Here is a 24,065-nt window from a genome sequence, read left to right as displayed (position 1 = left end):
GCTGCTGTGCCAGGGTTGCAAAGGGGGCCGTCTGCAGTTTACCCCACACCTTTAAACTGGACCAGATCAGACATTTCCAATTCATATATATCAAAAAATAACTTTAAGATAATAATCCCAAGTTTATTTTTTTAATTAGCTGGTTTAACCATTAAGACTCAGTGACTCAAATGGGCAAAAATGCCAGCAAAAAAATATTTGAGATACTAAAGTAATGAATAAAAGCTATCATTGCAACTGCTCCCTACTGAAAATCAAAATCTGCGTGACAGTTAAAGCTAGAAAACAAATAAACCATTGAACCCCAAATTTAGTTGGGTTTTATTTTGGGAATTTGGGAGGGGTTGGGGTTTTTTTGGTTGCTGCTGGAGTATTGTTTTTGTCTTGTTTTGTTTTTAACAGTTTTTTAAACTAGTCTTTATAAATGGCTCATTTTTAAACTTTTTTGTTTTTGTTTTAATTTTACAAATGGAAAAGCTAAGATCCTGAAAGTAACTTACTATAACACTATAAGACTTTGCAGAACATTATACAACTAAATCTGTTCTTACCGTATTCTAACCTTTCCTTCCCAGCGCTTCATCTGGGTCATTTATGATTCATCCCATTGGTTGTACCATTAACAAAAGGCTGTTGCTGGTGATATTTAATAGCTCTTAGCTCCTCGAATCCTATCCCATGCAACTTAACAATATAGAATCTCGGTGCCAACCTGCCATTCCTGTTTTGGCCAATGCCATCATCTGTAGTCAGAGGTGGGTTCTTACAGAGAAATAAATTAACATCTAACAGGTGCTTATTTTGTAACATGTAGGATAGCAGAACTTGATGTAGCTGATGAAAATGACATAAACTGGGATCTGTTAGCAGAGGGATGGAGCAGTGTCCGTTCACCACAGTGGCTTCGAAGTAAATGGTGGACCATCAAAAGGCAAATTGCAAATCATAAAGATGTTTCATTCCCTGGTAATGTATCATTTGCTTGAGTCCTTCCCTTGTCTTAACCATATTTATTCCTCAGGGGTTAGAGGCTAGAAGTTTTTTGTTTCAGCTAAAGAGATAGGAGTCTTAGGTTTTCACTTAAACCTCTGCCCTATTTCTTTGGAAAATAAGAGTTGATGTGATTGATAATTTTCAAGGAACCTAAGATAAAAATATACACATTCTTGTTCTCATTAAACTACAAAAAGGAACTAAATTTTACATACACATTTCATTGTGTACAAAGATGAATTTCTGAAAACTGACGTTTAATTTACTTTAGGAGTTGAATACTTTCAAATATATTAATTTGTTTTGTTATGTAGAGAAATTCTGTGGTAATTTATTTTGTAGAACCAAGGCTCTGTAAATTTCTAATTTCATTTGTTACATAAATCTAGAGATGGTATGTTGGGATTGCTTAAAAGCGAGGCATAGCAGACTTTTCACTCCATTGCCTGCTGTGCACTCAGGCACTAAAAACTAAGTTATACAGTCTGCTTAGTTTAGATAATCAGATTCATTCCCCTTAATAATGTTCTCCAACGTCCATTTTTTCCAAAGGAAAATTAAATGTTGAGAAACTTAGGCTTCATGAAATGTCTTTTTAATTAAATACTCCATTATAAATCTGATAAAACCAAAACAATGAATGAATACTAATGTAACATGAACCCAGCCACATTGTAGCATCACCTGGAAGGACTGATTTAGTCTGTCCTGACTAGCAGAGGAGGGCAAGTGTAGAGTTGGCTTTCTTGAACAAGAACTCAAGGTGGTTGCATATTTCTGTTTTGGAAAAGATCAGCTGCTGCTTAATGCAACTTAGATGGCAAGAACAATATTATGTCATTCATAATCTGTTATGATGGAGAACATTTCCAAAAACTTCTAGATAGCTGTAGTTTAAAAATGGTTTTTTTAATTATTATTTTCGTAAGATTTCATATCCAGCATACAATGATTTATTCCAAATACTTTCCCTCTTTACCCCCCACCTCCCTTGCTGCTTAAATGGTGGTCTTTGAGAGAATCAGTGTTGTTTTTGTCTGTCCATCTCCCTTTAGTCTTAATAAAAGGTCTGAAACAGTTACATGAAAATCAGAAAAACAACCCAACACTTTTGGAGAGTAAATCAGGATCTGGAGTTCCAAACAGTAATTCCAATTCCAGTGTACAGCACGTTCAGATCAGAGTCGCCCGCTTGGAAGACAATACAGCCATCTCTCCAAGCCCCATGACAGCCTTGCAGATTCCAGTCCAGATCACCCATGTCTGTAAGTGTTTGGACAGACCTCAAGTCTCCTTGCTATGTGACCTACATAAATTAGTTAATGACTAGCACCTTTCTCTCATCTAGAATGTTGACAGGAATTTATCCAAGTTGATGAGTGTACCCTAAGATCCAGTTTGAAAAATCACTGGGCCACCTAAATAATTAACATTATATATCTGTATATGCAATAACTGTCAGTTACCTTACATTTAAACTAATCGTGCCTGACTTATTCTTGAAGTTCTAATTTAAATTTGGTTATTTGCTTTACATTTCCACCAGTGTAATAAAGCATGAAGAATTTTCCTTGGCAGTCTTTTGTTTTTATATTCTTGAGAATTGCAAAGCAACTGAAATTACTGGCCCACCATAAATATGAGAGCTACTGTTGGCTGTAGATTGATTGTGCATAGAGACTGTTAAAATTTTCATTGACTTGATTTGACAATGCATTTTGGGAAAAGAGCAAACATTTTATAAATGGTATTTATTCACAGCATAGCTTAGCCTCAAGCCACATTTGTCTGCAGCCATAGTTTGCTTACCCTTGATTTAGGTTATTTATCTTGAATCACTTCAAATATTCTAGGTATGATCTTAAGAATCCATCATATAGAAAGAGAAATAACACACATGAAGTCCACTTCTCTTGGTAAAGGTGTCACATTTCTTTCAAACTGAAAAGTGTTCTAATCAGAATATAATAAACTAAAAACAGACATTCCACATAAAGAGTCAATTCCAAATCATTTTTTCAGCGCAACTGAAAGTACCAAAAGAGATCACATTTCTTCTCGTAAGTCTTAGTTCTATGTAACCTTCAGCAGACACTGATGAAGTCTGAGTCTCAGTTGACACCTATAAGGAGATTATACTATCTGATCTCTGAAGTGGTGTTCAGTCTCCCAAATGTGGTGGTTCTGAAATAATACTTGCATTTATCTCATGTTTTTGATCCTCACAACTATATGAGATAAGCAAGACAGATAAAAGGCTCTGAACATTCGTTGGAATTAAAAGTAAGTTACTTGCTCAGGTTTACAGTGCTAGGAAGCAATTCCACTAGAATATAAAACGTAGTGTTCAGGTGATTACCATTCTAGACCTCTGTACTGCTTCCCAGAATGTCCAAGTTCCTATCTTTTTACAAGTTAGCCTCAGGGGTTAGCAAATATTGTCTCTGTCACAGTTACTCAACTCTGCCATTGTAATGCAAATGCAACCATAGAAAATAGATGAACATGTGCAGCTATGTTCCTGTAATACTTTATTTACAAAAACTGGTAGTGGGCTGGATTTGGCTGTGGGCCATAGTTTGCCAGTCCCTGGTGTATGCCATCCCAGATAAATCCATTAGATTTCTTAATATCTCATAAGAAATGTAAGTAAATTCAGGTTCCAGGCAGAGGATTCAGTATGAGTGCCTTCATAATAATTTACAAAGTATTTTATTGTTGTCCTTGTTCTTACCACAGCCTCAACAGACTCCCCTGCTGCTACTGTTGACTCGGAAACAATAACACTAAACAGTGGAACACTACAAACGTTTGAGATTCTTCCAGTGAGTAATACCTCACAAAGTAGATATCAGCAATCTATGTGCATAAGAAAGACCAGTTGGTATCCGGTTTAGAAATGCTACACACTTTATAAGCCAATGAAACATAAAGACATGACTGGCATTAAGTGCACCTGTGTCCATGGTTTTGAGGCCAATTAGAAGACAACATAAATCAGACCTCCACTTTTATAATTAATTTTAATCTTTTGTTTCATTTGTATATAAATCAATAATGTGTTCTTTTTATATGTGAAAATGCCAGTGCTACTGAGTAGGGTACATGCATGCTACAGGTTTGTATTGTCATAAGCAAGTATATAAGCAAAAGGTTCATATTGGCTAATGAGGAAAAGTTTGTGGAATAAATTATTTAACAACATTCAGTAAATATTATACTGGCAATTGGGGATACAGAATTTAAAAGTCCCAGTCCTAAAGGGTATAGCCACTTGGGAAATAATCTTGTAGTCTCTGAAAAGGTTAAAAATATACTTACCATATGACCCAATTCTTATCTCAGATATGCCTAAGAGAAATATGTCCACATAAAAGCCTATTCATAATAAAAAAGTGAAAACAACCCCAACGTCCATCCACTGATAAACGAGTAAATAAAATGTCCTATAGCCACACAAATATTTGGCAGTAATAGAATGAAGTACTGATACATACTACAATCAGGATAAACCTTGAAAACATTATACTATATGAAAGAAACTAGACACAAAATAACAGATAGTATATGACAACCATTTATTTGAACTGTCCAAAACAGGCAAACCCAGCCCTGGCTGGTATGGCTCAGTGGATTGAGCGCTTGCCTGCAAACCAAAGGGTCACCAGTTCAAATCCCAGTCAGGGCACATGTCTGAGTTGCAGGCCAGGTCCCTGGTCAAGGGCTCATAAGAGGCAAACATACATTGATGTTTCTTAAGTCCTAGTCCTTCCCCTGCTTTCTAAAATATGGCAAAGCCAGAATTAGCTCAATTTTCATGAAGAAAATATAAAATACTTTTATTTAAATTATGTCAAGATTTGCTGTGAAGAACAGAAGGGGCATTAGTGCAAGTTTATTGTCACATCCAAATCTCAAAAGGATGGCCAATACAACAAAAAAATTCTCAAATTTGAGAACAACCTTGGAACTTCTAGGAATTTAAGCCTCAGTTTCCTAATGCAGTGATCTACAACATAGGGATGTATAAGATAACCGTTTTTCATAGATCGAAAACAGAACATCCTTCTTTTTTGCTACTGTCCCCTCCCCCTGGCTAAATAATGTATACACATATATCTGGGGTATGTGTTCAGGTTTTTACTTATTGGGTTAGAATCAAGTATTTGGAGACTTCTGTTCTAACTTAATAGAGATGATAATAGTGCCTCAGCTTCAAAAAATTGTAAGTATTAAATGTATAAGTGTATTAAAGTAATGTATTATACATGTACATATAAAACATTTAGTGTGTGACCACACATGATTAACAAATACAACCATTAGGAAAATACCTTTCACTTTTATGGAGATGGGAAGGACTTTGAGTGCCCACTGTGCGCCAAGCACCATTGTAATCATTTCTCATCCTCACAACCCTTTCAATGAGCGGTAGTTACTGTTGTCACATTAGCAGTTAGGACACCTAGATTTCAGTGAGTCTGTACCCAGAAGAGCAGCTGTGGCTTAGGTCCACAAGACCATACAAAACTAAAGAACTGGTTCTATGACTCCACCTCTATTTTAAGTGCAAATATTGGATTGGCCAAAAAGTCTGTTCATTTTCCATAAAATAAGACACATGTTTCATTTTCACCAATAACTATTGGTGAAATATTTGTGAACTGATTTGGTTATTTTGAGTATGTCCACTATCTCCCACTATTGGCATCTAGTGGGTAGAGGCCAGGGGTGCATCTTCCAATGTATGAGACAGCCCCACAGCAAAGAATTATTTGGCCAAAATGTCAGTAGCGCCAACAAACTAGCAAACCACTTTTGACACGTTCCCTCAGTCACAGCACCTTCTCCATACACCGCACAAATCTTTTTGTACATTTCAGTTGCATTTTTACCTTTCTTGAAATAAAGAATATGCCAAAAATGTTGCACATTATCTTCCATCTTCAGTATTAAAATGGCTACACAAAAATTCAGCAATTCTGATAAGTTTTCTTTTAATTCAGCTGATATGACAGCTATCACAATACAATCTAACAAAATTGTTTTAAATGAACTTAAAAGACAACTAAGCACCACTAGCCATCATACAGAAAAAAACTAAACTTTCTGGCCCACCCAATATTTTAACTTTAGAGCATTAGGATAAACTGAATTCCAATTATTATAGAAGCTTATGGCTGTGAAAGGTGTATGGGTATTGAGTAGTTTTGTTATATTTCTGTACTCTCAAAAATCTAAATATTTATCTGCTTACCAGCTTTTCAAATAGGAATTTTCTTTTCCCTTTAGCAAAACACTGGTAATTGCTATTTCTGTATGTTTCCTCTTAATATAAAAAATACTTGTTAAAATTATTCTGTGAAAAAAAATCTGTAGTGCCTTTTCAAAAATGGGAAACTTAAACTGGGAGACTGCCAGTTTTTATGTGCTACAGAGAAAGGATAACGAGGGAAGGTTGGGTGTGCTGGAAGTAGGGGCTTATGTGACTGCCTTCATGCCATGACACAAGTAAGACCAGACCATAGAAACAGAAGAGCGAAGAGCAGGATACAGGCCTTGCCTCTCTGTTAACTCTGTTAAATATTAAGTAATATTAATTACTTAATATTCATCATTTTATTACTTGTTCACACCTACCCAATTGATAAGTACATTTGTGGCTAGTGAATTAAAGTCAGCCCTGCCCTGGCTGGTATGAGTCAGTGGAGTGAGCAGCCTGCGAATTGAAAAGTTGCGCGTTTGATTCCTTGTCATGGCACGTGCCTGGGTTGCGGGCCAGGACTCCAGTTGGCCCAATTGATGTTCCTCTCACACATCAACATTTGTCTCCCTCTCTTGCTCCCTCCCTTCTCTCTCAAAATAAATAAAATCTTATAAAAGAATAAGGTAAAGATATTTCACCTTTTAAAAATTTTATTTATTTTTAGAGAGAGGAAGTGAAATAAAGGGAGAGAAATATCACTGTGTTGTTGCCTCTCACGCGCCTCCAACTGGGGACCTGGCCCGCAACCCAGGCATGTATGTTGACTGGGAATCAAACTGACGACTCTTTGGTTTGTAGGCTCAATCCACCAAGCCACAGCACCCAGGGCTGTTTCACCTTCTTAGTCAGTCCCTATTTTGGATATAAAGCTGGGCTTAATGAGTACTAGTAAGTCTGCTTACTTAAACCTGTGCTGATCTTGGTCTCCTTTTTCAGTCTTTCCATTTACAGCCCACTGGGACTCCAGGTACCTACCTACTGCAGACAAGCTCAAGCCAAGGCCTTCCCCTCACTCTGACTGCTAGTCCCACAGTGACTGTGACGGCTGCTGCTCCTGCTTCTCCTGAACAGATCATTGTTCATGCTTTATCCGTATGTTACCCTACATAAATTGCTCCATTTTTCTAGTTTCTGTAAAGAAGACTGGCTAACTGACAAGCATCACCATGCTTTTCCAGTTTTCAATACTGTGATAGAGCCCATGTGCCTTCAGTAAAAGTATCTTGTGGGGGTTGGGGGGTGCTATTTTGAGCTCAGTTCAAGTATTTATTTGAGTACCTATTAGAGCTCAAGAGCCAAAATTAATACAGCCCATTTATTTAAACAATTCTTCCTATCACTGTTGTCCCAGGAGTACCGTTTTATATCTTCACTCTGCCTTTACTGGGGTAAATCACTCTCCCTGTGTCCCCTTACCTGGGATGGACTTAAAATTAGGGGAATAGCGACATTAGGAGAGCCACGGCCCACGTAAGCAAGGAAAGGGTTTCTAGAAAAACCGTGATAAGAAACTGCAGTTCCAGAGGTGACAGGTGGGGGGAACAGGAGCCCATATTAGCACCTATAAATGTCATTGGTTCCCTGTAACTTGAATATGGTAGGTACTTTATTTTGCCATTGATCATTTTTTTTAACATTTTATAGCCAGAGCATTTGTTGAACACAAGTGACAATGTTACAGTGCAGTGTCACACACCAAGAGTCATCATTCAGACAGTTGCCACAGAGGACATCACTTCTTCCATATCCCAAGCAGAACTGACAGTAGATAGTGATATTCACTCATCTGATTTTCCTGAGCCTCCAGATGTCCTAGAAGCAGACACTTTCCCAGATGAAATTCATCAACCTAAGGTGACTGTAGAGCCATCATTTAATGATGCTCATGTATCCAAATTCAGTGACCAAAATAGCACAGAACTGATGAATAGTGTTATGGTCAGAACAGAAGAAGACCTTAAACAAGAGGAGGAAGCACCCTCTCATTTAGCCTGTGCTTATGTTACGGAGGTAAGTTGCATTTAAAGGAACAGCCTATGGGTTCTTGCCTTGAGCTTCAAACCTGCAGTTTAGAAAGAGCCTAGAAATAATTTTTGGGGTGATATCCTGTGGTACCTTTTTTTTTTTTTTTTAAGACACAAAATAAAGTGTCAACCCCACTTCTGACCTCACAAATATCAGTTAACCAGCAGTGTTACTTTCTTACCACACTGTTCCTCACTAAAAGCTTTTCCTTGGAAATGTTTGCTAGAATCCATGGAAGCATTTTCCTAAGGGTGGTTAATAATAGGTATTTATGGTTTAGCTTAGGAACCCCATGCTAAAGAAAAACATTATTCTATATTCAGGGAACCTATAATTGAATTGGTTCTTTTAAATGTTTTGTTAATACATTAGAGTTTAAAGTTACTTTTGTCCATTTTAAGACCTTAACTTTCATGTCTTTAATTTTAAAATGGGATAATATTTGAAAGTTAAGTCCTTTCAAACCTAAACATGTTTGGGATCTTAAGGAAAACTAATAAGGAATATGTGTCACAATCTCTTTTTTTTTAATTACTGTTTAGGATTTAGAGTCTCCTGCTATAGAAGAACAAGTTGATCAAACAATTGATGATGAAACGATACTTATTGTTCCTTCACCACATGGCTTTATCCAAGCATCTGATGTTATAGATACGGAATCTGTCTTGCCTTTGACAACACTAACAGGTACTAGAGTACAACTGCATCATGTGCCTGAGTAGTCTTAAAATCAGGCAGTCACATATTTAATTCAGTTGTTTAAGTCTTTCTTGACCCAACAATAAAGATTAGTCTTCTTGTTAAATTTTGCACTTTGGTAGACATTTAAGAGTAACTGGAAACTTAACTCATTACAGATCCCATACTCCAACATCATCGAGAAGAATCAAATATCATTGGATCATCTTTGTGCAGTCCTGTTTCAGAAGACTCAAAGGATGTTGAAGATTTGGTAAACTGTCATTAGGTCATTCTTAGAAACAGATAGTTCAGGCAAGGAAGCCACAGTTTAATTACAACACCTCCAAAGAAATAGGAGGAACCCCCAAGATGTTTAACTTAACCATTCCTCTGGCTTTTAAATAGCTACAGTGCTTAAGCCGCATATGGTGTTGCTGCTATGACTTTTTACCTCCTTTAAATACATCATCTGAGGTCCAGTCTTACAAGAGTGTAGTTGAGTGGAGCATGGGTCGGGGGTCTTTACCTACATAGATCCCTGTGATTAGTGCCATCTGTTAGCAGGGAATTTCATTCACTTCAGCCACTGAGAAAAGTTTAAAATCACCAAAGCTTAACTACTCTGTTTTAAAAGCGGTAATATTCATCTCTAAAGATCAGATACAAGTCTCTATCCAATCTTGAGTAGGCCTGTTTATATTTCAGAGAAGTCACAACAACGCCTAGAGCTTACCAGTGACCTTCTTCAAAAAGGTGAAAATTATCATTAGAGACTTGACCAGTATACAAGGACAGACCAGGAGGTGATTGTGCGGCAGTTACCTTGGGTTTGCTGAGCTAGCAGTGGGAGCTGATCTAAGCTGAGTAGGAGGAAAGCATTAAAAGAGTTAAGAACATTCACTACAGGTTTTTTATTACTTTTAAAGGGACTATGGATGAGAATAGTATCAAAACTCAGACTTTTCACTTCAGAACCCACTGTCATCAGTTTACAAAATTAGCACTTTGAGGTAAAATGAAATGGGAAGGAAGTTCCCTATCCTGTACCATGACCGTTTCTTACATGTTTTGCGATATGTATTACCCCGAAAGATAATTAAGGAGGGTATCAGAGTTCGCTGTTCACTTAGTGCATTAGCTGGTGAGGGTGCGATAAAAATTTCTCCCTCTGAGGCAATTTTGAAAAACAAAATTTGCTTCTGTAATGCAGTGAAATATAAATTGAGTCATTCCTATACTAGAGAAGGTTAAACCAAAACTAGTCTCTTAAAGCTTTAACGCGTATGACTCCTATAGAAAAAGTCACAAAAAAACCTTGTATAAATTATTTTATTTATTATTGTAATTAGATCTTCACAATCAAAGTTGTTTTTTCACAGTCTGTGTTTTGTTAACATAAAATTGTAGTTATAAGGAAGAGTTGGTTGTCTAGGGAACAATAATTGTACATTCAGTTTAACAGAAATAAAAGAATATTTGTCTTAAAATGCAAGACTGTTTGTTACATAGCCTTTTGCCATGCAATTACATTATAAAAAATTTTAATTTCAAAAGTGAAAATTATTTGTGCTGTTTGAGCTTTTAAGGGTTGGAATGTTTAAGTGCCATATCAGCTCCTTAAAAAAAAAAGCAAAGTGATGATCTATGATGTCTCCCCTGCAAGATGGATTTAGATTTACAATTAGCGTGAAAATCATGTGTCAGACTTCTGCAGTCGATTCTTCAGCATACCTTATCCAGCTTCTATTCACAGTCCTAATATATAGCTTTGAAGAGACTTGGTAAGTATTTTCTCCTTGGTAGCCTCACTTTCCCACATCATGGAAGTACAAGTTCGCACATATACATAGCATGATGATAGAAAATAAGATATAGTAAATTAGATTTCTAAATTTCGGTTCTAAGTCTCCTTGTCGATACCAGTAGATCTAAAAGAAGAAAAATTAAAAGTTTAAGTAAGAGCCACTGGGTCAAGTATTTAAAATACAACTAATTCTTTTTCCCCTAAATGAGACAGTCTTTATATTAACCTACATCCCTAAGACTTAATATTCAAGTAGCACCATCTGAATTTCCACATCCAAGATCATACTATTCCTACTTGCTCAGTTAATTTTGTTCTCGGTTCAAATCAACAGCATTCACCAGTCATTTGGCAAGGCATCCAAGAAGATGTACCTTCAGGACATAGTTTAAGTATGGGGTGAACAAAACAACTGTAAGCCTACTTTTGCCCATCCCTGTATTTTTGAGTAAAATATACAATTCTTTTAGATAGTGGAAGGGACAACTTTGAAATTCAAACAACATTCAGACTGCCAATACAAAATTGGGCTTACATATGCATGTATTTGGTTTAAACTAAACCACCATTGGTCTCTAGACTTTGGGCTAGGAGTGGGAGGAGAGCCAAAGGCTCCCAAAGTGGGACTGCTGAATTCTTCCCTCAGATCTAGGAGTAGTAGAGCAGAACCAGTGCATTAGAAGCTTGGAGGTCCCATTTAATTTTACCTCACAGAAGCACATTGCTCTTACAGTTCAAGCCCTGTGTGAGTGAAAACAATTGCTTTTAAGGGGTTACTGTTTTGATTCTGCCTCATCAAAGGAAAAAACAGCTAACTAATGAATGAACGAACACTTGGCAAATAACCCAGCTGAGCTCTGCACCTAAAAGAAAGGCTTCTCTGTGGTAAAAGTGAACATTGTGACAAGGATACATCTACAGCTTTAGGTTCTCCTGGAGAATTACTTCCATTTGGGAGGTAAGCACAGAGATTAAAACAGGCTAATTTTGTAATTAGAAATAAATCCAGAGTGCTAGTGCTGTATCTCTTCCCTGAAGAGCAGTACTGGCCTTTCCTAAAGCCTGGTGGGCCCTGGACAGTCCTTAAAAGAAGATGAATTAAGTAAATTACATAAAATCTTTGGCCACCTAAGTCTTTTTAAACTCTTTCCTTCCATGACTTAGCTATCAAGGAAAGTTTCCCTTTAGGGTTACAACTTTGGGATTTGGGAGAAAATAAACTCAGATTTAAAAAGAAAACACTGCAATTAATATTGAGAATTTTGACACCCTTGGGGGGGGGGGGGTTGTAATTAGAGATACCCTTTCATATAGACCCAGGGCCAGAATCTGTCCTAGGGACTGCAATCTTCAGCCCTGGAGGAGACTCGATTTAAATTCTAAACAGTACTCACAAGTACGCAGGCAGTAATACTACTCAAAGAGATGCAGACAGCAAAAAATACATTCAGTGGTTTTGGAGGTGGTTGAGGGAAAACAAAAGCACTGATCAGCGTTACCTGTGTGAAGAGAAATTATATCAGGCCTTAGGAGTAATTCCAAGACTTGGTTCAACTAGAGTCTAGGCAATGTTAATTATTATAAAATGCTCCACACTGTAAAGAGGTGTTTACCATCAGATCTGCCTTAATGGAATATTAACACAATGTTTAATAAAGTATTTGTAAATATGCTTGATTGCGTTACTTTTAGTACTTGCTCTTTCTAACCTTTTCCTCCTTTATGAAAGGAGCAAAGAGCACAGTAAAACTAGCCTCAAAATAGCATCTTCATTAACAATATAAAAAAGCCTTTCAACCTCATTTCCAGGATTAATGGTTACATTGGGCAAAGTTCTGACCTTTTTGTTATTTTGAATACTTCTACAACAACAAACATAACCAAAACTGTTTTTGCCTAACATCATAAAAATGGCCCGCAGAGTTGTTTCTACCATAGATACAGCAATATACCCATTATTTTTAAGAAGTCATGGAAATAAACTTCCCTAAAATTTTCTTTCTTTTTTGTTTAATCTTTTATTTTTTGGATTTTCAATTACAGTTGTCCCATTTTTCCCCCATTGCTCCCCCCCCACCCAGCCCACCCCTTCTCCCACAATCATATCCCTCCCCGTTGTCCATGTCCATGAGTCATTCATACACGTTCCTTGACTAAACCCTTCCCTTACTTATCTAACATTTAATGAAAATGTGCCACAGAAATGCCACTCTCAGGCTAAAGGAAATAGAGCTTTGTTTTTTTATTTTATTGTGATAGCACCAAGCTATATTATATAGGGTGAAAAATTACTATATGCTGACCAAATCTTTTTAAACCAAATTATAATGAATGTGCTTTAAGAAACAAACAAGACATTAACAGAAAAATGGGGAGCTGTGGATTATGCACGGAAAGGACATGTTACTTATTTACTAGGCAAACAAACATGGCAAACTCAGAAAACTAAGTTATTTGACTTTCACATACTCAACTGGGGATGAAGGATGAAATCAATTTACTCCAGTTACCAACTGCAATTTTGTAATAAAATTGAAAGCATTAATGTAACTATGACTGGAATACTTCCCGTGCTGATACACTGGCCCCTTATAAGTTTTTTTGGTTTTGTTTTTTTGTTGTTTGGAGAGTTAATTGAACCACAATACTCAAGTTTTCAGAACTTTGGCTAAGAGCCTAGGTGAGACACAAAGATACTTACTAGAATCAATAAGGATGTTAAGCTGCCAACAACTAAATTGATGATTCGATCCTGAAAGAGAAAAGAGTTTTTGAGCCATATAATGGATCCATGGCACTTTTCAGAAAGTACAACCACAGGCATGAAGAAACAGAGACCCTGCCCCTCTGTTTACACATAAATACAACTGCCAGGAAGGCAAGTGTACTCAGCCAGGAAAAAGGCACTTTGGAAGGACAGCTAACTGGAGAAGGTTTCCTGACAGGACAGGACAGGACATTTTTTACACTGGAGTCTTGAAGACCAAGAAGGACTAAATGGAGAAGGGAGGCTTAGAAAATGCCATGTGCGCTGTGAACAGCAGGAGCAGAAATAGACGGCCAGCCCGGGTCCTTGCTGGAAAAACCTGACTGCAGACCGTGGCAAGTGCCATCAGGAGTGTGCACCTATTTGTGACACAGCTGGGGCGGCGCGTCTACTGTAAGCGAAAAGGAGATGTTGTCACTAGAGGGATCACAGGACGCCACGGCAAAGATGCCTCTCAGACCATCTTGTCGGGGTTTCCAATATAATGGCCAAATTTTAATATATAAACAAAAGTAGAATCTTTTGATTGAATGAGGAAACTGGGGTCCAGCCCAGTGGGCTTCCTTGTCATTCCCATCCCCACCCCTACAAACTCCACAATGGTTTGAAAAGCTTCTCTAATCCAGTCCTAAGTGTACATACAGGTTTTAAAGTAACTTTAGGCCCAATTGGTGTGGTTAAATATTTGCCTAAAATCGCACATAAAGTTAGAAGCAACTTTGAAATGGGGTTCCTAAATTAGGGTCACTGGTTAGATTTCATTTCAAATATAAGGAGCAAAAAGTTAAATAATTTTATACAGGGTGGGGTAAAAGTAGGTTTACAGCTGGGAGTGTACAAAAGTTATTGTGTTGTTATTGTACTTCCCATTATGAACTGTAAACGTACTTTTGCCCACCCCTGTATGTTACTAATATACTACTTCTATATATCTCATATATATTTATTAGGTTGATAGAAGTTATTTGCAGAGCTTACTGAATAAGGTCATAACGGTTTAAGACCTGAATCTCATCAGCAGCAAACACTACTGTAAAGCCAAATAGTCTTTAATTTCTGAGAAGTCAAAGCTGAGTAGTGAATCACTAGTCAGATTTTCTGGGTAAAGTTTTAGCAGAGAATGGCAGGATATTGGAATAAACAAAAGCTCAGAGATGGCAAGGGTACAGGAACAAACACAGTAGCAACTGAACACTCACTTCCAAACTGCATTTAAAGATAAGAATCCAAAGTTAAGAGGCAAGCTTAGCTGGGAGGGAAGAGCGAAGGAAAACCAAATATGATATTATATGGGCTGTGCCTGATCTAACCAAGGACAAACCACTCTCTAGACCAAGGGCATTGCAATTCAAATGTTACGGAGGACAAAGGAAACTGAACACCGGCCACACCCTTATAAACTAGGCAGGCTCAGACCAAATCTTACCACCACCTCAGCTACAGGAACCCACATGGCACACAGTATTCTGAAATTATGACCATTTTTCGAGGAGACACCTAGGGGCAAATCACTGATCATTATTATTCCCACACAAGACAAATTTTAAATGTGTGTGTTCAACATAAATGCGTTTATAGACAATCTGTTACCATTGTTTTTGCCTTATGAAAAAAGTTCAACTACTCTTACAGGCTGTGAGAAGTCAAGAGTATCTGCTCCCACCTCTATAAGCTCCAGGAACTTGAAAAAGTTTACAAAAACCTGCACACATCCCAACAGTCCTCTTACCAAGAGAAAGAAGCCAGTGGAGAAGATGTTCAGGTGAGAGGTAGCTGAGAAGAATTCCTAATCTCCAAACAGCAAGTTACTATCAAAGCCGGGGGAAATAATAATGGTGAGGAGGTAGTAACTATGCCAAAAGTTTTTGCATATCTTTCCTTAAAAATCCTGGGATGAGAAGGTATTATAACTCTTTTCAGATAGTAAAACAGGCTCAGGAAAATTGAAAACTTGCCCAAGTTCTCAATACCAATAAGTGATGATGGCAGAAGGCAGGATTCAAAGTCAAAAGAGCAGATTCCACTTATACCCCTCACTGGTAGATCAACCTAGAATGCTACTGCTGGTCTAGACAAGGATACCAAGTGGCAGACAACACCTCCGAAAGCCCATTAGCAAGGGACTACAGTGAAGTGCATACCTTCCAGGTATGAAGAATTCCTCATAAGTGATTTTTTTTTTCAGGTTGTTGGACTTACCCATGTAAACCTAACAGGTTTTAATCACTCATGAAAATGTATCTAAACATTAATGATTACTATCCTGCTTGCCTTCTAAAAAGTTTACCAAAAGGAATTCTAAGACACCTCCCTGAACATCGGTTACTCTATTGTTATAATGCAGCCTCTCAGGGACTCCCAAGACAGGATGAACTACTGGATTGGCCAAAAAGTCCACTTAGTTTTTTCCATAAAATAAAAGACACCTTTTCATTTTCACCAATAACTTCATTAATTTGAATATTTTGAGTAAGTTGGCTATCTCCCACTATTGGTATCTAGTGGGTAGAGGTCAGGGGTGCTGCTAAACATCTTTCAATGCATGAGACAGCCCCACAGCAAATACTTATTTGGCCAAAATGTCAGCAGGACCAAGAAACTTTGCAAACCACTTTTGGTACATTCCATCAGTCACAGCACCTTCTCCACAGAGTGCACAAATCTCTTTGCATTATAGTTGTGTACCTTTCTTGAAATAATAAAGCATAATATGTGGAAAATGTTGGGTATCTCATTCCATCTTCAATATTAAAATGGCTGCAAAAAAAATCCACCATTTTGATAAGTTTGTTTTTTTAATGTATGCTGATACGACAGCTGTCACAATACAATCTAACAAAATTGCTTCGAATGAAGTTAAAGACAACTAAGTGACTCTGGCCAAGATGGCAGTGTAGGCAGACATGGCTCGCCTCTTTGCCCATCCACATCAAAGAAATCAAGTTGAATGGAAGTCTGACAACTATGGAATTAAAGAAACTACATCCATCTAGACTGGTAGGAGGGGCACAAACATGGAACAGGCTGGTCCCACACTGAGAAACGCTCACGGTAAAAACTGGGACACAGGACTTGAGCAGTAAAGCGAGGCGTTTATTCACGAGTCTGCAGAGCCGGGCGCATCTTCATAGCCAGGAGAATGTGTGCGCCCCAAATAGACAAAGGAACCTGGTTTTATAGTCTTAGCTTCCCCACCCTGAAATTGCCACCCTAAAGTGATTATTTTCTCCACCCTAAAATTGCCATTCTAAAGTGAGAGCGGTTAGCTTCCCCGCCCTAACGCAACTAGTTTCCCCTCCCCTCTTCTCCTTCCCCGTTTCTCCATGACCCGATACTCAGGAGGTACAATCTAAAGCGTTCATCTAAATGCCCCCATTGTGATTTGTGAATATGCTAATGCTGTCCACTCCCTTCTCAGAGACCCTTTAATTACATTTGCCCTTTGTTACCAATGACTTTGCTACTGGTTTGGGCGTCACTATGACCTTGTTTCTAACAATTCCCCCCTGTCTCTTTTGGAAAATTGACTACTCAAACCATTCTATTTATCCCTTCAAATTTAAGGAGGATTTCTCGACTTTCTTCCTCATGGTTAGGATTCCCTTGGGTCTCTCGGAGGAGGAGATTATGAAAAGTTGCTGCATCTGTTTAGTTAGTGCAGTCTCAATTAGTCTCTGAACTAAACCTCTGACGCATGGAATAATACAACAGCCTAAAGCTGTGAGGACGCCTGCTACCACTATGAGGGATACCAGAGCTGATGAGATTCGAGAGACGATGGTGTAGCTTCTTAAGAGTCTATCTGCACCGCCGAGAATGGCTGTGCAGTCCGACTCGGGAGTGACAGTGTCTCCTCCCGTGTTGAATCGACATCTTACGATGACACTGGAGTGTCCTCTCCAGTGAAGCTGAAGCTACAGAGCCTGGGCAGGGTGATATGGAGGGTCTGCTGTTGCCCATGCAGCAGACCCCCCCTCTCTTCGCAGCTGAAGGGTCCAAGGGAAAGACGGAGTCAATACAGCTTGGCTTCAGGTGCGCCGCAGGAGTTGCCGGTGTTGACTACAACGTCAAACCGCCTTAGGGACTCCGGCTCCGGATTTTCTGTCGGGGTTTACTCCCTTAGCCTTTCCCCTGAAGAGGTATGCCGCAAGGCAGCGGAGGTTTTTTGGAGTCAGAGTTTTCCTTCTCTGATGTGCCCTGACTGGAAGATCGAACCAGCGACACTTAGCTCGCAGGCCGACGCTCAATCCACTGAGCCAAACCAGCCAGGGCTGATGAGATTATTCCTTTCCAGTTCCCAAACCAGTTTTCTAACCATTCTGTTATGGGATTGTCAATACCTGAGTTTTCTACTAGCTTAGTTGCTAAGGTAGTTAGTCCCTGCAGAGCCTTAGTGATAGATCCATCAGGGGCTGTATTATTAGGGATAAAGGTGCAACACTGTCCCCCAAGCATTACACATACACCTCCCTTTTCTGCCAGCATCATATCCAGTGCCATCCTGTTCTCCCAAGCCACCCAACTGGTGGCATTTAATAAATATAGTTTATCTAATCAACAGAAGAGCACTGACTCAAACCCTGCTGCTATCTGATTTCTAGCTTTAAACTCATTTGGAACAACTCTGGGGACCCCAATTGCGTCAATATAGATATGAGGATCAAAGGATCCACCAGGCGCCATTGACCTCTTTTTCCTAACAGGGGCAGTCTGGATTGGTTTTGGAAATGCTAGGGTAAATGGGATAGCCAATTGAGCCAGGGCACAGGTTCTACTTCACCTGTCCAGAGACTCCTTTGCCCATAATACCACCAGACATCTGCTCTGGGGATTCGGAGGGGAATATAGTCGCCGGCCCCACTGTGAAGGTGGCTCGCATATCTGGTATGAGTGCATGTTCGGAGTTCTTCTGCAGGGGTACCCGAATTCGCTTCCCACCTAGAGAGGCAAGAAGAGTAATTCATGGGCCCCACTGAGTATAAAGGGAGGAATTGAGTCCCATTACTCCTTATAGAGGGAAGAGGAGAGACAAGCTTCTGCAAGTCCCATTTCCCCGTGCATTCTCATCCTGATAGAGAGCGAGCATACAGGCCATTCCGGAGGGGGTCAGAGTCCCAGCCTAGTGGAGATGGTACGACCTGTGCCTGGGGTCTCCCTGTGGTACAAGCATAACAGTTGCTTTTATTCAGGGATTTAACAGCAAATTTGACCCATTCTACCCAAGCATTTGCGTCTCTGTACCCAGTCTCTATCTCTAAGGTTTGTCTGAGATCTAATACCTTAAAAACTTTTACCTTGGCTGGATCATTCTGGAGTCTTTTCTGAGGTGTAGCTGAGAGAAGTTAGATTTTCTAGGGAAGGAGTAGTTGTCACTAAATGAAGACCTAGCCACCCTACTGGATTTATGCCAGATACATTAGCTTCTAGGCCATAAACTCTGGCAGCCACATGGGGTTCCTGACTTAAGGTCTGTGGCTGGTTCAGTGTCGGAAGAAGAGGGTTGCACTGAAGAGGCTGGCAGTTTGGGGGAGGAGCTCCTTTGCTGAAAGTTATTTTAAGCAAAAGAGAGACCAGTTTAAAGTGAAGCCCACTGACCAACCCATACTTCGCCAACCCAACCACTTAGTTCAGCCAAACTGTTGAGTCTCAGGGGGCGGCAATGCAGATGGGCTTCTTAAGTGCAGCTTCTATGTACAGACAATCACTCAGGTAATGAGATTATAGGCTTATACCCTATGAAAACAGAAAGAACACACACATGTTAATTCACACAACACAATTCACAAACCAATCTCTAAATTTGCAAGACTGTCTTATTGGGAAGACATCCAGTTGCAAGGCATTTGACATTCTTCTTGCCTGTAAATTAAGCATTATTGATAATGTCACAGACCTGGTTTAACTTTTGAATGAAAACAAACTTTTAATTAAAATAAACTTTATAGACACAGCTGCACTAGTTTATAGTCTACCACCGATCATTGTGATTTTCCTCAAATCACTATTTTTCTCAAGATTACCCTCCTTGTTATTAAAGGGACTGCATTAAGTCCAGTTTTAATTTAGCCTGTTCATTTGCATAAACACAACAAGAGCAGTGATTAACCACATAAGATCTTTTAAGTCTGCTTTGCTAGAACTTATACAAGGAACCTTCATGTTGACTTTTAGTCTGCTCATCAGGACACAGAAACTGAGCCACACACCTGCCATCTGGCCTTGCCTGTAAAACCCATGCTTTTTACAAGTTCTTCAAGCTTTCCATTGTGCCTTAAGTTTCTTCCTAGCCATTTATCAGGGAAGCAACCTTCATTTCTTCTCTAGACAGACTGCCATGGACCGCACAACCAGCCAAGGTGCCAGGCCTTTCCCTTATGGGCTTTCATTAGCCTAGGCATGCCTCCTTCAGGCACGACATTCCAGTCAAAGCCTCGACTGACATTACCACCATTAGTAACTGGTCTTATTAGTTTTATGCAAAGGAACCTTATGTCACTTCTTACTTCTTTACAATGCCAAACACTGGAGGGTTCCCGTAGGGAGAAAAATATAAAGGCTTGAAGGAAAATCCTTGTCCTTCAAAACTGCATTTCCATGCATTATACCTTCTATTACTAAAACCATACAATTTCTTCTCAAAACCTTTATAAATTTTTAACAAACCTTTTCATTTACATGCCTTACACCTTTCCTGGTTCCCTTTCTTTCATGTGAAGTTTTAAAATTTCCCTGGGAAACCTCAATTTTTCCTTTCAGAGCATAAACAGAACACAAGCAGCTGAGGTTTTCTTTTCCCAGGTTTAAAGCTTCCATAACTTTCTTTTTTTTTTTTTATAATTATAACTTTCCTCAGACCTTCTGCAACATTCACAAACTTTCTAAATACCCTTTACTGAACCATAACATGCTTCCAATCCTTGTTCTTTTCCACACGGTGAAGGACTGTACTTAAACTCAGTATCTGGCAGCTAAAAGTTCCTAGATTTTCAGAGATATTCTGCAGCTTTTTGAAGTTCCTGCTTCTCCTCCTCTCTAACATACACTTTCTGAGCTTCCCTGAGGAGTTTTTCAGTTGCTTTAATTGGCCCATTCATTTACTTTTTGCAATTTCTTACAAATATTTGGCCAGTTTCTGTTACAATGGTGACTTTTAAGAGTCCCTGTCTACAGCATTCTTTGGATTTAGACCAGAATACTTTCTCATTTTGTCCCTGAGCTTCTGCAGGGATCTGATGGAGCTGTATTTCGAATGCCTGGGAGACATTCTGTGCATAGGGAACAGACTCCTTGATTCCCCTGATGACGAGGTTCCTAAGGTCTTTCATTTGAGCCCTAGCCTCCAGCCTGTTATCACAATCAGGGTCTATACTGGGAAACTTCTGTTAGGCCGGGACAATTCCCTGACGGGGGGGATGTTCCCTTTCCCATATCCTCATAGCAGCCCATCTGATTGATCACTCCCTTCTCTTCCCCACTGAAGATGTCTAGTATAGACATTAATTCTGTCCACATGTATATGCTGGGTCCGGGGAACTGATCTAATTATTCTGCCAGTCCAAGGGGGTCCTTTACCAAGCGCTTCATATTGCGCTTGAAGTTTCTAACTTCAGTGCTTGTTGAAGGAGCATTTGACATATCTAATATGTCCTGGACCCCTGGAGACTTCCCTAAGGGGAAACCGGCTGCTCTGAGGGAATGGGGAAGTTCTTTAGGTCTTGATTACATTGTTTCAATTCCTTTCTTAATTTAGATAAGTTGCCACCAGCGCCTGTAGGTGTCACGGGGGCAGATACTGGTGGGGTATCTGCTAGGTGTTCCTGGCCTCTTCGTCTGTACTGTACGTCCACGGTGCCTCCGCCCAGTTGGCTGCCGGCTGGCTGGGGCTATAAGGCAGTGGGAGACAGGACAGAGGGCCCAGGCCTTCTCTTTTTCTTTTCTACAGGGAAGAGACCTGCGGATCTGCTGGTAGGCGGTGATCAGCAGAGAGCATATTCCCTCTCTTCCTTAAAGGCTGATGCCTGGCCCTGGCTGTTGTGACCCAGTGGACCAAACACCAGCCCACGAACCAAGTGTTGCTGGTTCAACTCCCAGTCAGGGCACACGACCAGGCCACACGCCAGGTCCCCAACTGGGGGCACGAGCGAGAGGCAACCACACAGCGATGCCCCTCTCTTCTCTCTCCAAAGACAAACAAACAATCCAAAAAACCTGAACACACATATAAGACCAGGGCTTAACAAACCCAACATTCATCAGACCCAAATCGGAGCTAGAAGACAGATTTCCCCTAAATGGGTTCCTTTGGCCAAAGGAAACAACAATAATTTACCATTGTCTGTTTTTCCTTACTTTTGGTCCCCACCCCTAGGCCTAAAATTTCTATTTCCCATCCTCAGCTGATTCCCGTGGCTGAATCTGGTTGTGTTCTCAACCTAACGGACCCAGCGGAGGGTCACTCCACACTCGCTTACTTGCACACAGACCGAGATGCTTAGTCTCCGGCCGCTTCCCTCACAGGACAACGGACCGAGCGGAGGTGCACTCCGGCCGTTTCCCTCACGGGAGGACGGACCCAGCGGAGGTGCACTCCGGCCGTTTCCCTCACGGGAGAACGGACCCAGCGGAGGTACACTCCGGCCGTCTCCCTCATGGGACAGCGGACCCAGCGGAGAGGCACTCCACACTCGTACCAGCCACACACACAACTCGTACCAGCCACACGCACAATCAGCTTCCCGAGGATGCCCAACCACCAAGGCAGTACCTAAGTCCAATTTTCCTACCTTGGCCCGTGCACGAGGTTGCCTGGTTGCCGCGGAGTTTGCTTTTGTTTCCCCCTGCGTCGATCCACTGCTGTCCCAACAAGAAGTCTCGAGTCATTTCCGGACACTGAGGCGGGTGGGCCCTGGGTCAAGTGGGCCACCCAAAAGCGGGTAGGACGCGTCTCCCCGCCTTGGCTCAGAGCCCTTCCCGCACACAAGCGGAGGATCCCGGACGAGCCCCCAAATTGTGAGAAACGCTCACAATAAAAACTGGGACACAGGACTTGAGCAGTAAAGCGAGGCGTTTATTCACGAGTCTGCAGAGCCGGGCGCATCTTCATAGCCAGGAGAATGTGGGCGCCAAGTAGACAAAGGAAACTGGTTTTATAGTCTTAGCTTCCTCACCCTGAAATTGCCACCCTAAAGTGATTATTTTCTCCACCCTAAAATTGCCATTCTAAAGTGAGAGCGGTTAGCTTCCCCGCCCTTAGCTTCCCCGCCCTAACGCAACTAGTTTCCCCTCCCCTCTTCTCCTTCCCCGTTTCTCCATGACCGGATACTCAGGAGGTACAATCTAAAGCGTTCATCTAAATGCCCCCATTGTGATTTGTGAATATGCTAATGCTGTCCACTCCCTTCTCAGAGACTCTTTAACTACATTTGCCCTTTGTTACCAATGACTTTGCTACTGGTTTGGGCGTCACTATGACCTTGTTTCTAACAACACCAACGTGTGATGGATAAAAATTCAGGAGGGATATCTTGGGAGCAAGGAGTCCCAGCCCCATACCATGCTCCCCAGCCCACGGTTCCAGTGTCAGGAAGTTAAGTCCCCACAACTTCTGGCTGCAAAACCCAGTGGGGATTGAGTTGGTAGAAGAAACTGCTGGAGCCCCAAGCAGTTTCTCTTAAAGAACCCACACAGTAATTCACCTGCTAAGACTCACTGCAGTGGTAAACAGAAACTGAAGTGTCTGGCATCAAAGTGAGCAGAGGCCACTGTCCCTTTTCTAAACCCTCCCCCAACAGAGCCAGCAAGTTGGTGCCATATTTGAGACTCCATCAACCCAGCTAACACTGTTTGACCTGCCTTGGAGATCCCCAAAGACTCCACCCAACTCAATTAACAGGCCCACCCAAGCTGCTTTTCAATATGAATGACTAGTCTGAGCTCATGCTTCACAACTTCCTAAATCCTACCAAAGAAGCAACAGCTGGCCTCAGTGAGCTCCAGGCCCAGCACTAGCAGCAGCCAGCTTAGATTCACAGCTTGACTTTGCCTGGGAATTTCCAAGCCCAGCACAAGTAGTAGCTGGCTCAGATTGCTTTATAGCTCAGGCAGGGTGCCCTGGGCAAAACAAGTGGGGGCTGACCTTGCCCTGTACCGCCCAGGAAACCCCAGGGCCTGCACACCCAGTGGGCAGCTACAGACCATGTCAGAGCACCAACATGCTGCCCCTGCATAGCTGATCCTCCATGGAAGGCAGAGGGCAGTGGTCAGTGGTCACAGCCAGTCCTCGCAGCTGACTGGCCCGGGTAAATCCCTCAAATTTATCTGCCAACAGCAACTAAGGCTCAACTACAAGAGGGGGGTATACTCAGCCCACAGGAAGGGCACACCTCGAGTACCCAGCTTGGGTGATAGGGGAGGCTGTGCCACTGGACCCTACAGGACACGTACTACATTAGGCTATACTACCAAGACATGGAGTCAAAGCAGCTCTACCCAATACACAGAAATAAACACAGGGAGGCTGCCAAATTGAG

At 40.8% G+C, this 24,065-nt stretch overlaps 2 protein-coding genes across 4 annotated transcripts in view; one reads left to right on the top strand and one right to left on the bottom strand.

The window, feature by feature from the left end:
* DMTF1 (cyclin D binding myb like transcription factor 1) overlaps positions 1–10,477 on the top strand; it is a 36,528-nt gene extending 26,051 nt beyond the window's left edge. For both annotated transcript variants that reach the window (XM_090287274.1, XM_090287273.1), the window contains 7 exons: positions 815–966; positions 2,049–2,258; positions 3,733–3,818; positions 7,196–7,351; positions 7,904–8,269; positions 8,827–8,971; positions 9,142–10,477. In XM_090287274.1, the coding sequence (XP_090143400.1) occupies positions 815–966; positions 2,049–2,258; positions 3,733–3,818; positions 7,196–7,351; positions 7,904–8,269; positions 8,827–8,971; positions 9,142–9,251 (1,225 nt within the window). In that variant the 3' untranslated portion in view covers positions 9,252–10,477. The remainder of the gene's footprint in view (positions 1–814; positions 967–2,048; positions 2,259–3,732; positions 3,819–7,195; positions 7,352–7,903; positions 8,270–8,826; positions 8,972–9,141) is intronic.
* The window catches only part of TMEM243 (transmembrane protein 243), a 30,187-nt gene continuing 16,421 nt past the window's right edge, over positions 10,300–24,065 (bottom strand). For both annotated transcript variants that reach the window (XM_090287276.1, XM_090287275.1), the window contains exons 3-5: positions 13,471–13,521; positions 12,164–12,268; positions 10,300–10,893 (exon numbers count right to left, since the gene is read on the bottom strand). In XM_090287276.1, the coding sequence (XP_090143402.1) occupies positions 10,771–10,893; positions 12,164–12,268; positions 13,471–13,521 (279 nt within the window). In that variant the 3' untranslated portion in view covers positions 10,300–10,770. The remainder of the gene's footprint in view (positions 10,894–12,163; positions 12,269–13,470; positions 13,522–24,065) is intronic.

Source organism: Furipterus horrens, unplaced genomic scaffold (genome assembly GCF_987537825.1).
Source record: "Furipterus horrens unplaced genomic scaffold, mFurHor1.1.pri manual_scaffold_9, whole genome shotgun sequence".
Taxonomy (NCBI): Eukaryota; Metazoa; Chordata; class Mammalia; order Chiroptera; family Furipteridae; genus Furipterus; species Furipterus horrens.
Note: the sequence above shows the minus strand (reverse complement) of the source record. Positions and strands in the feature narration are given on the sequence as shown.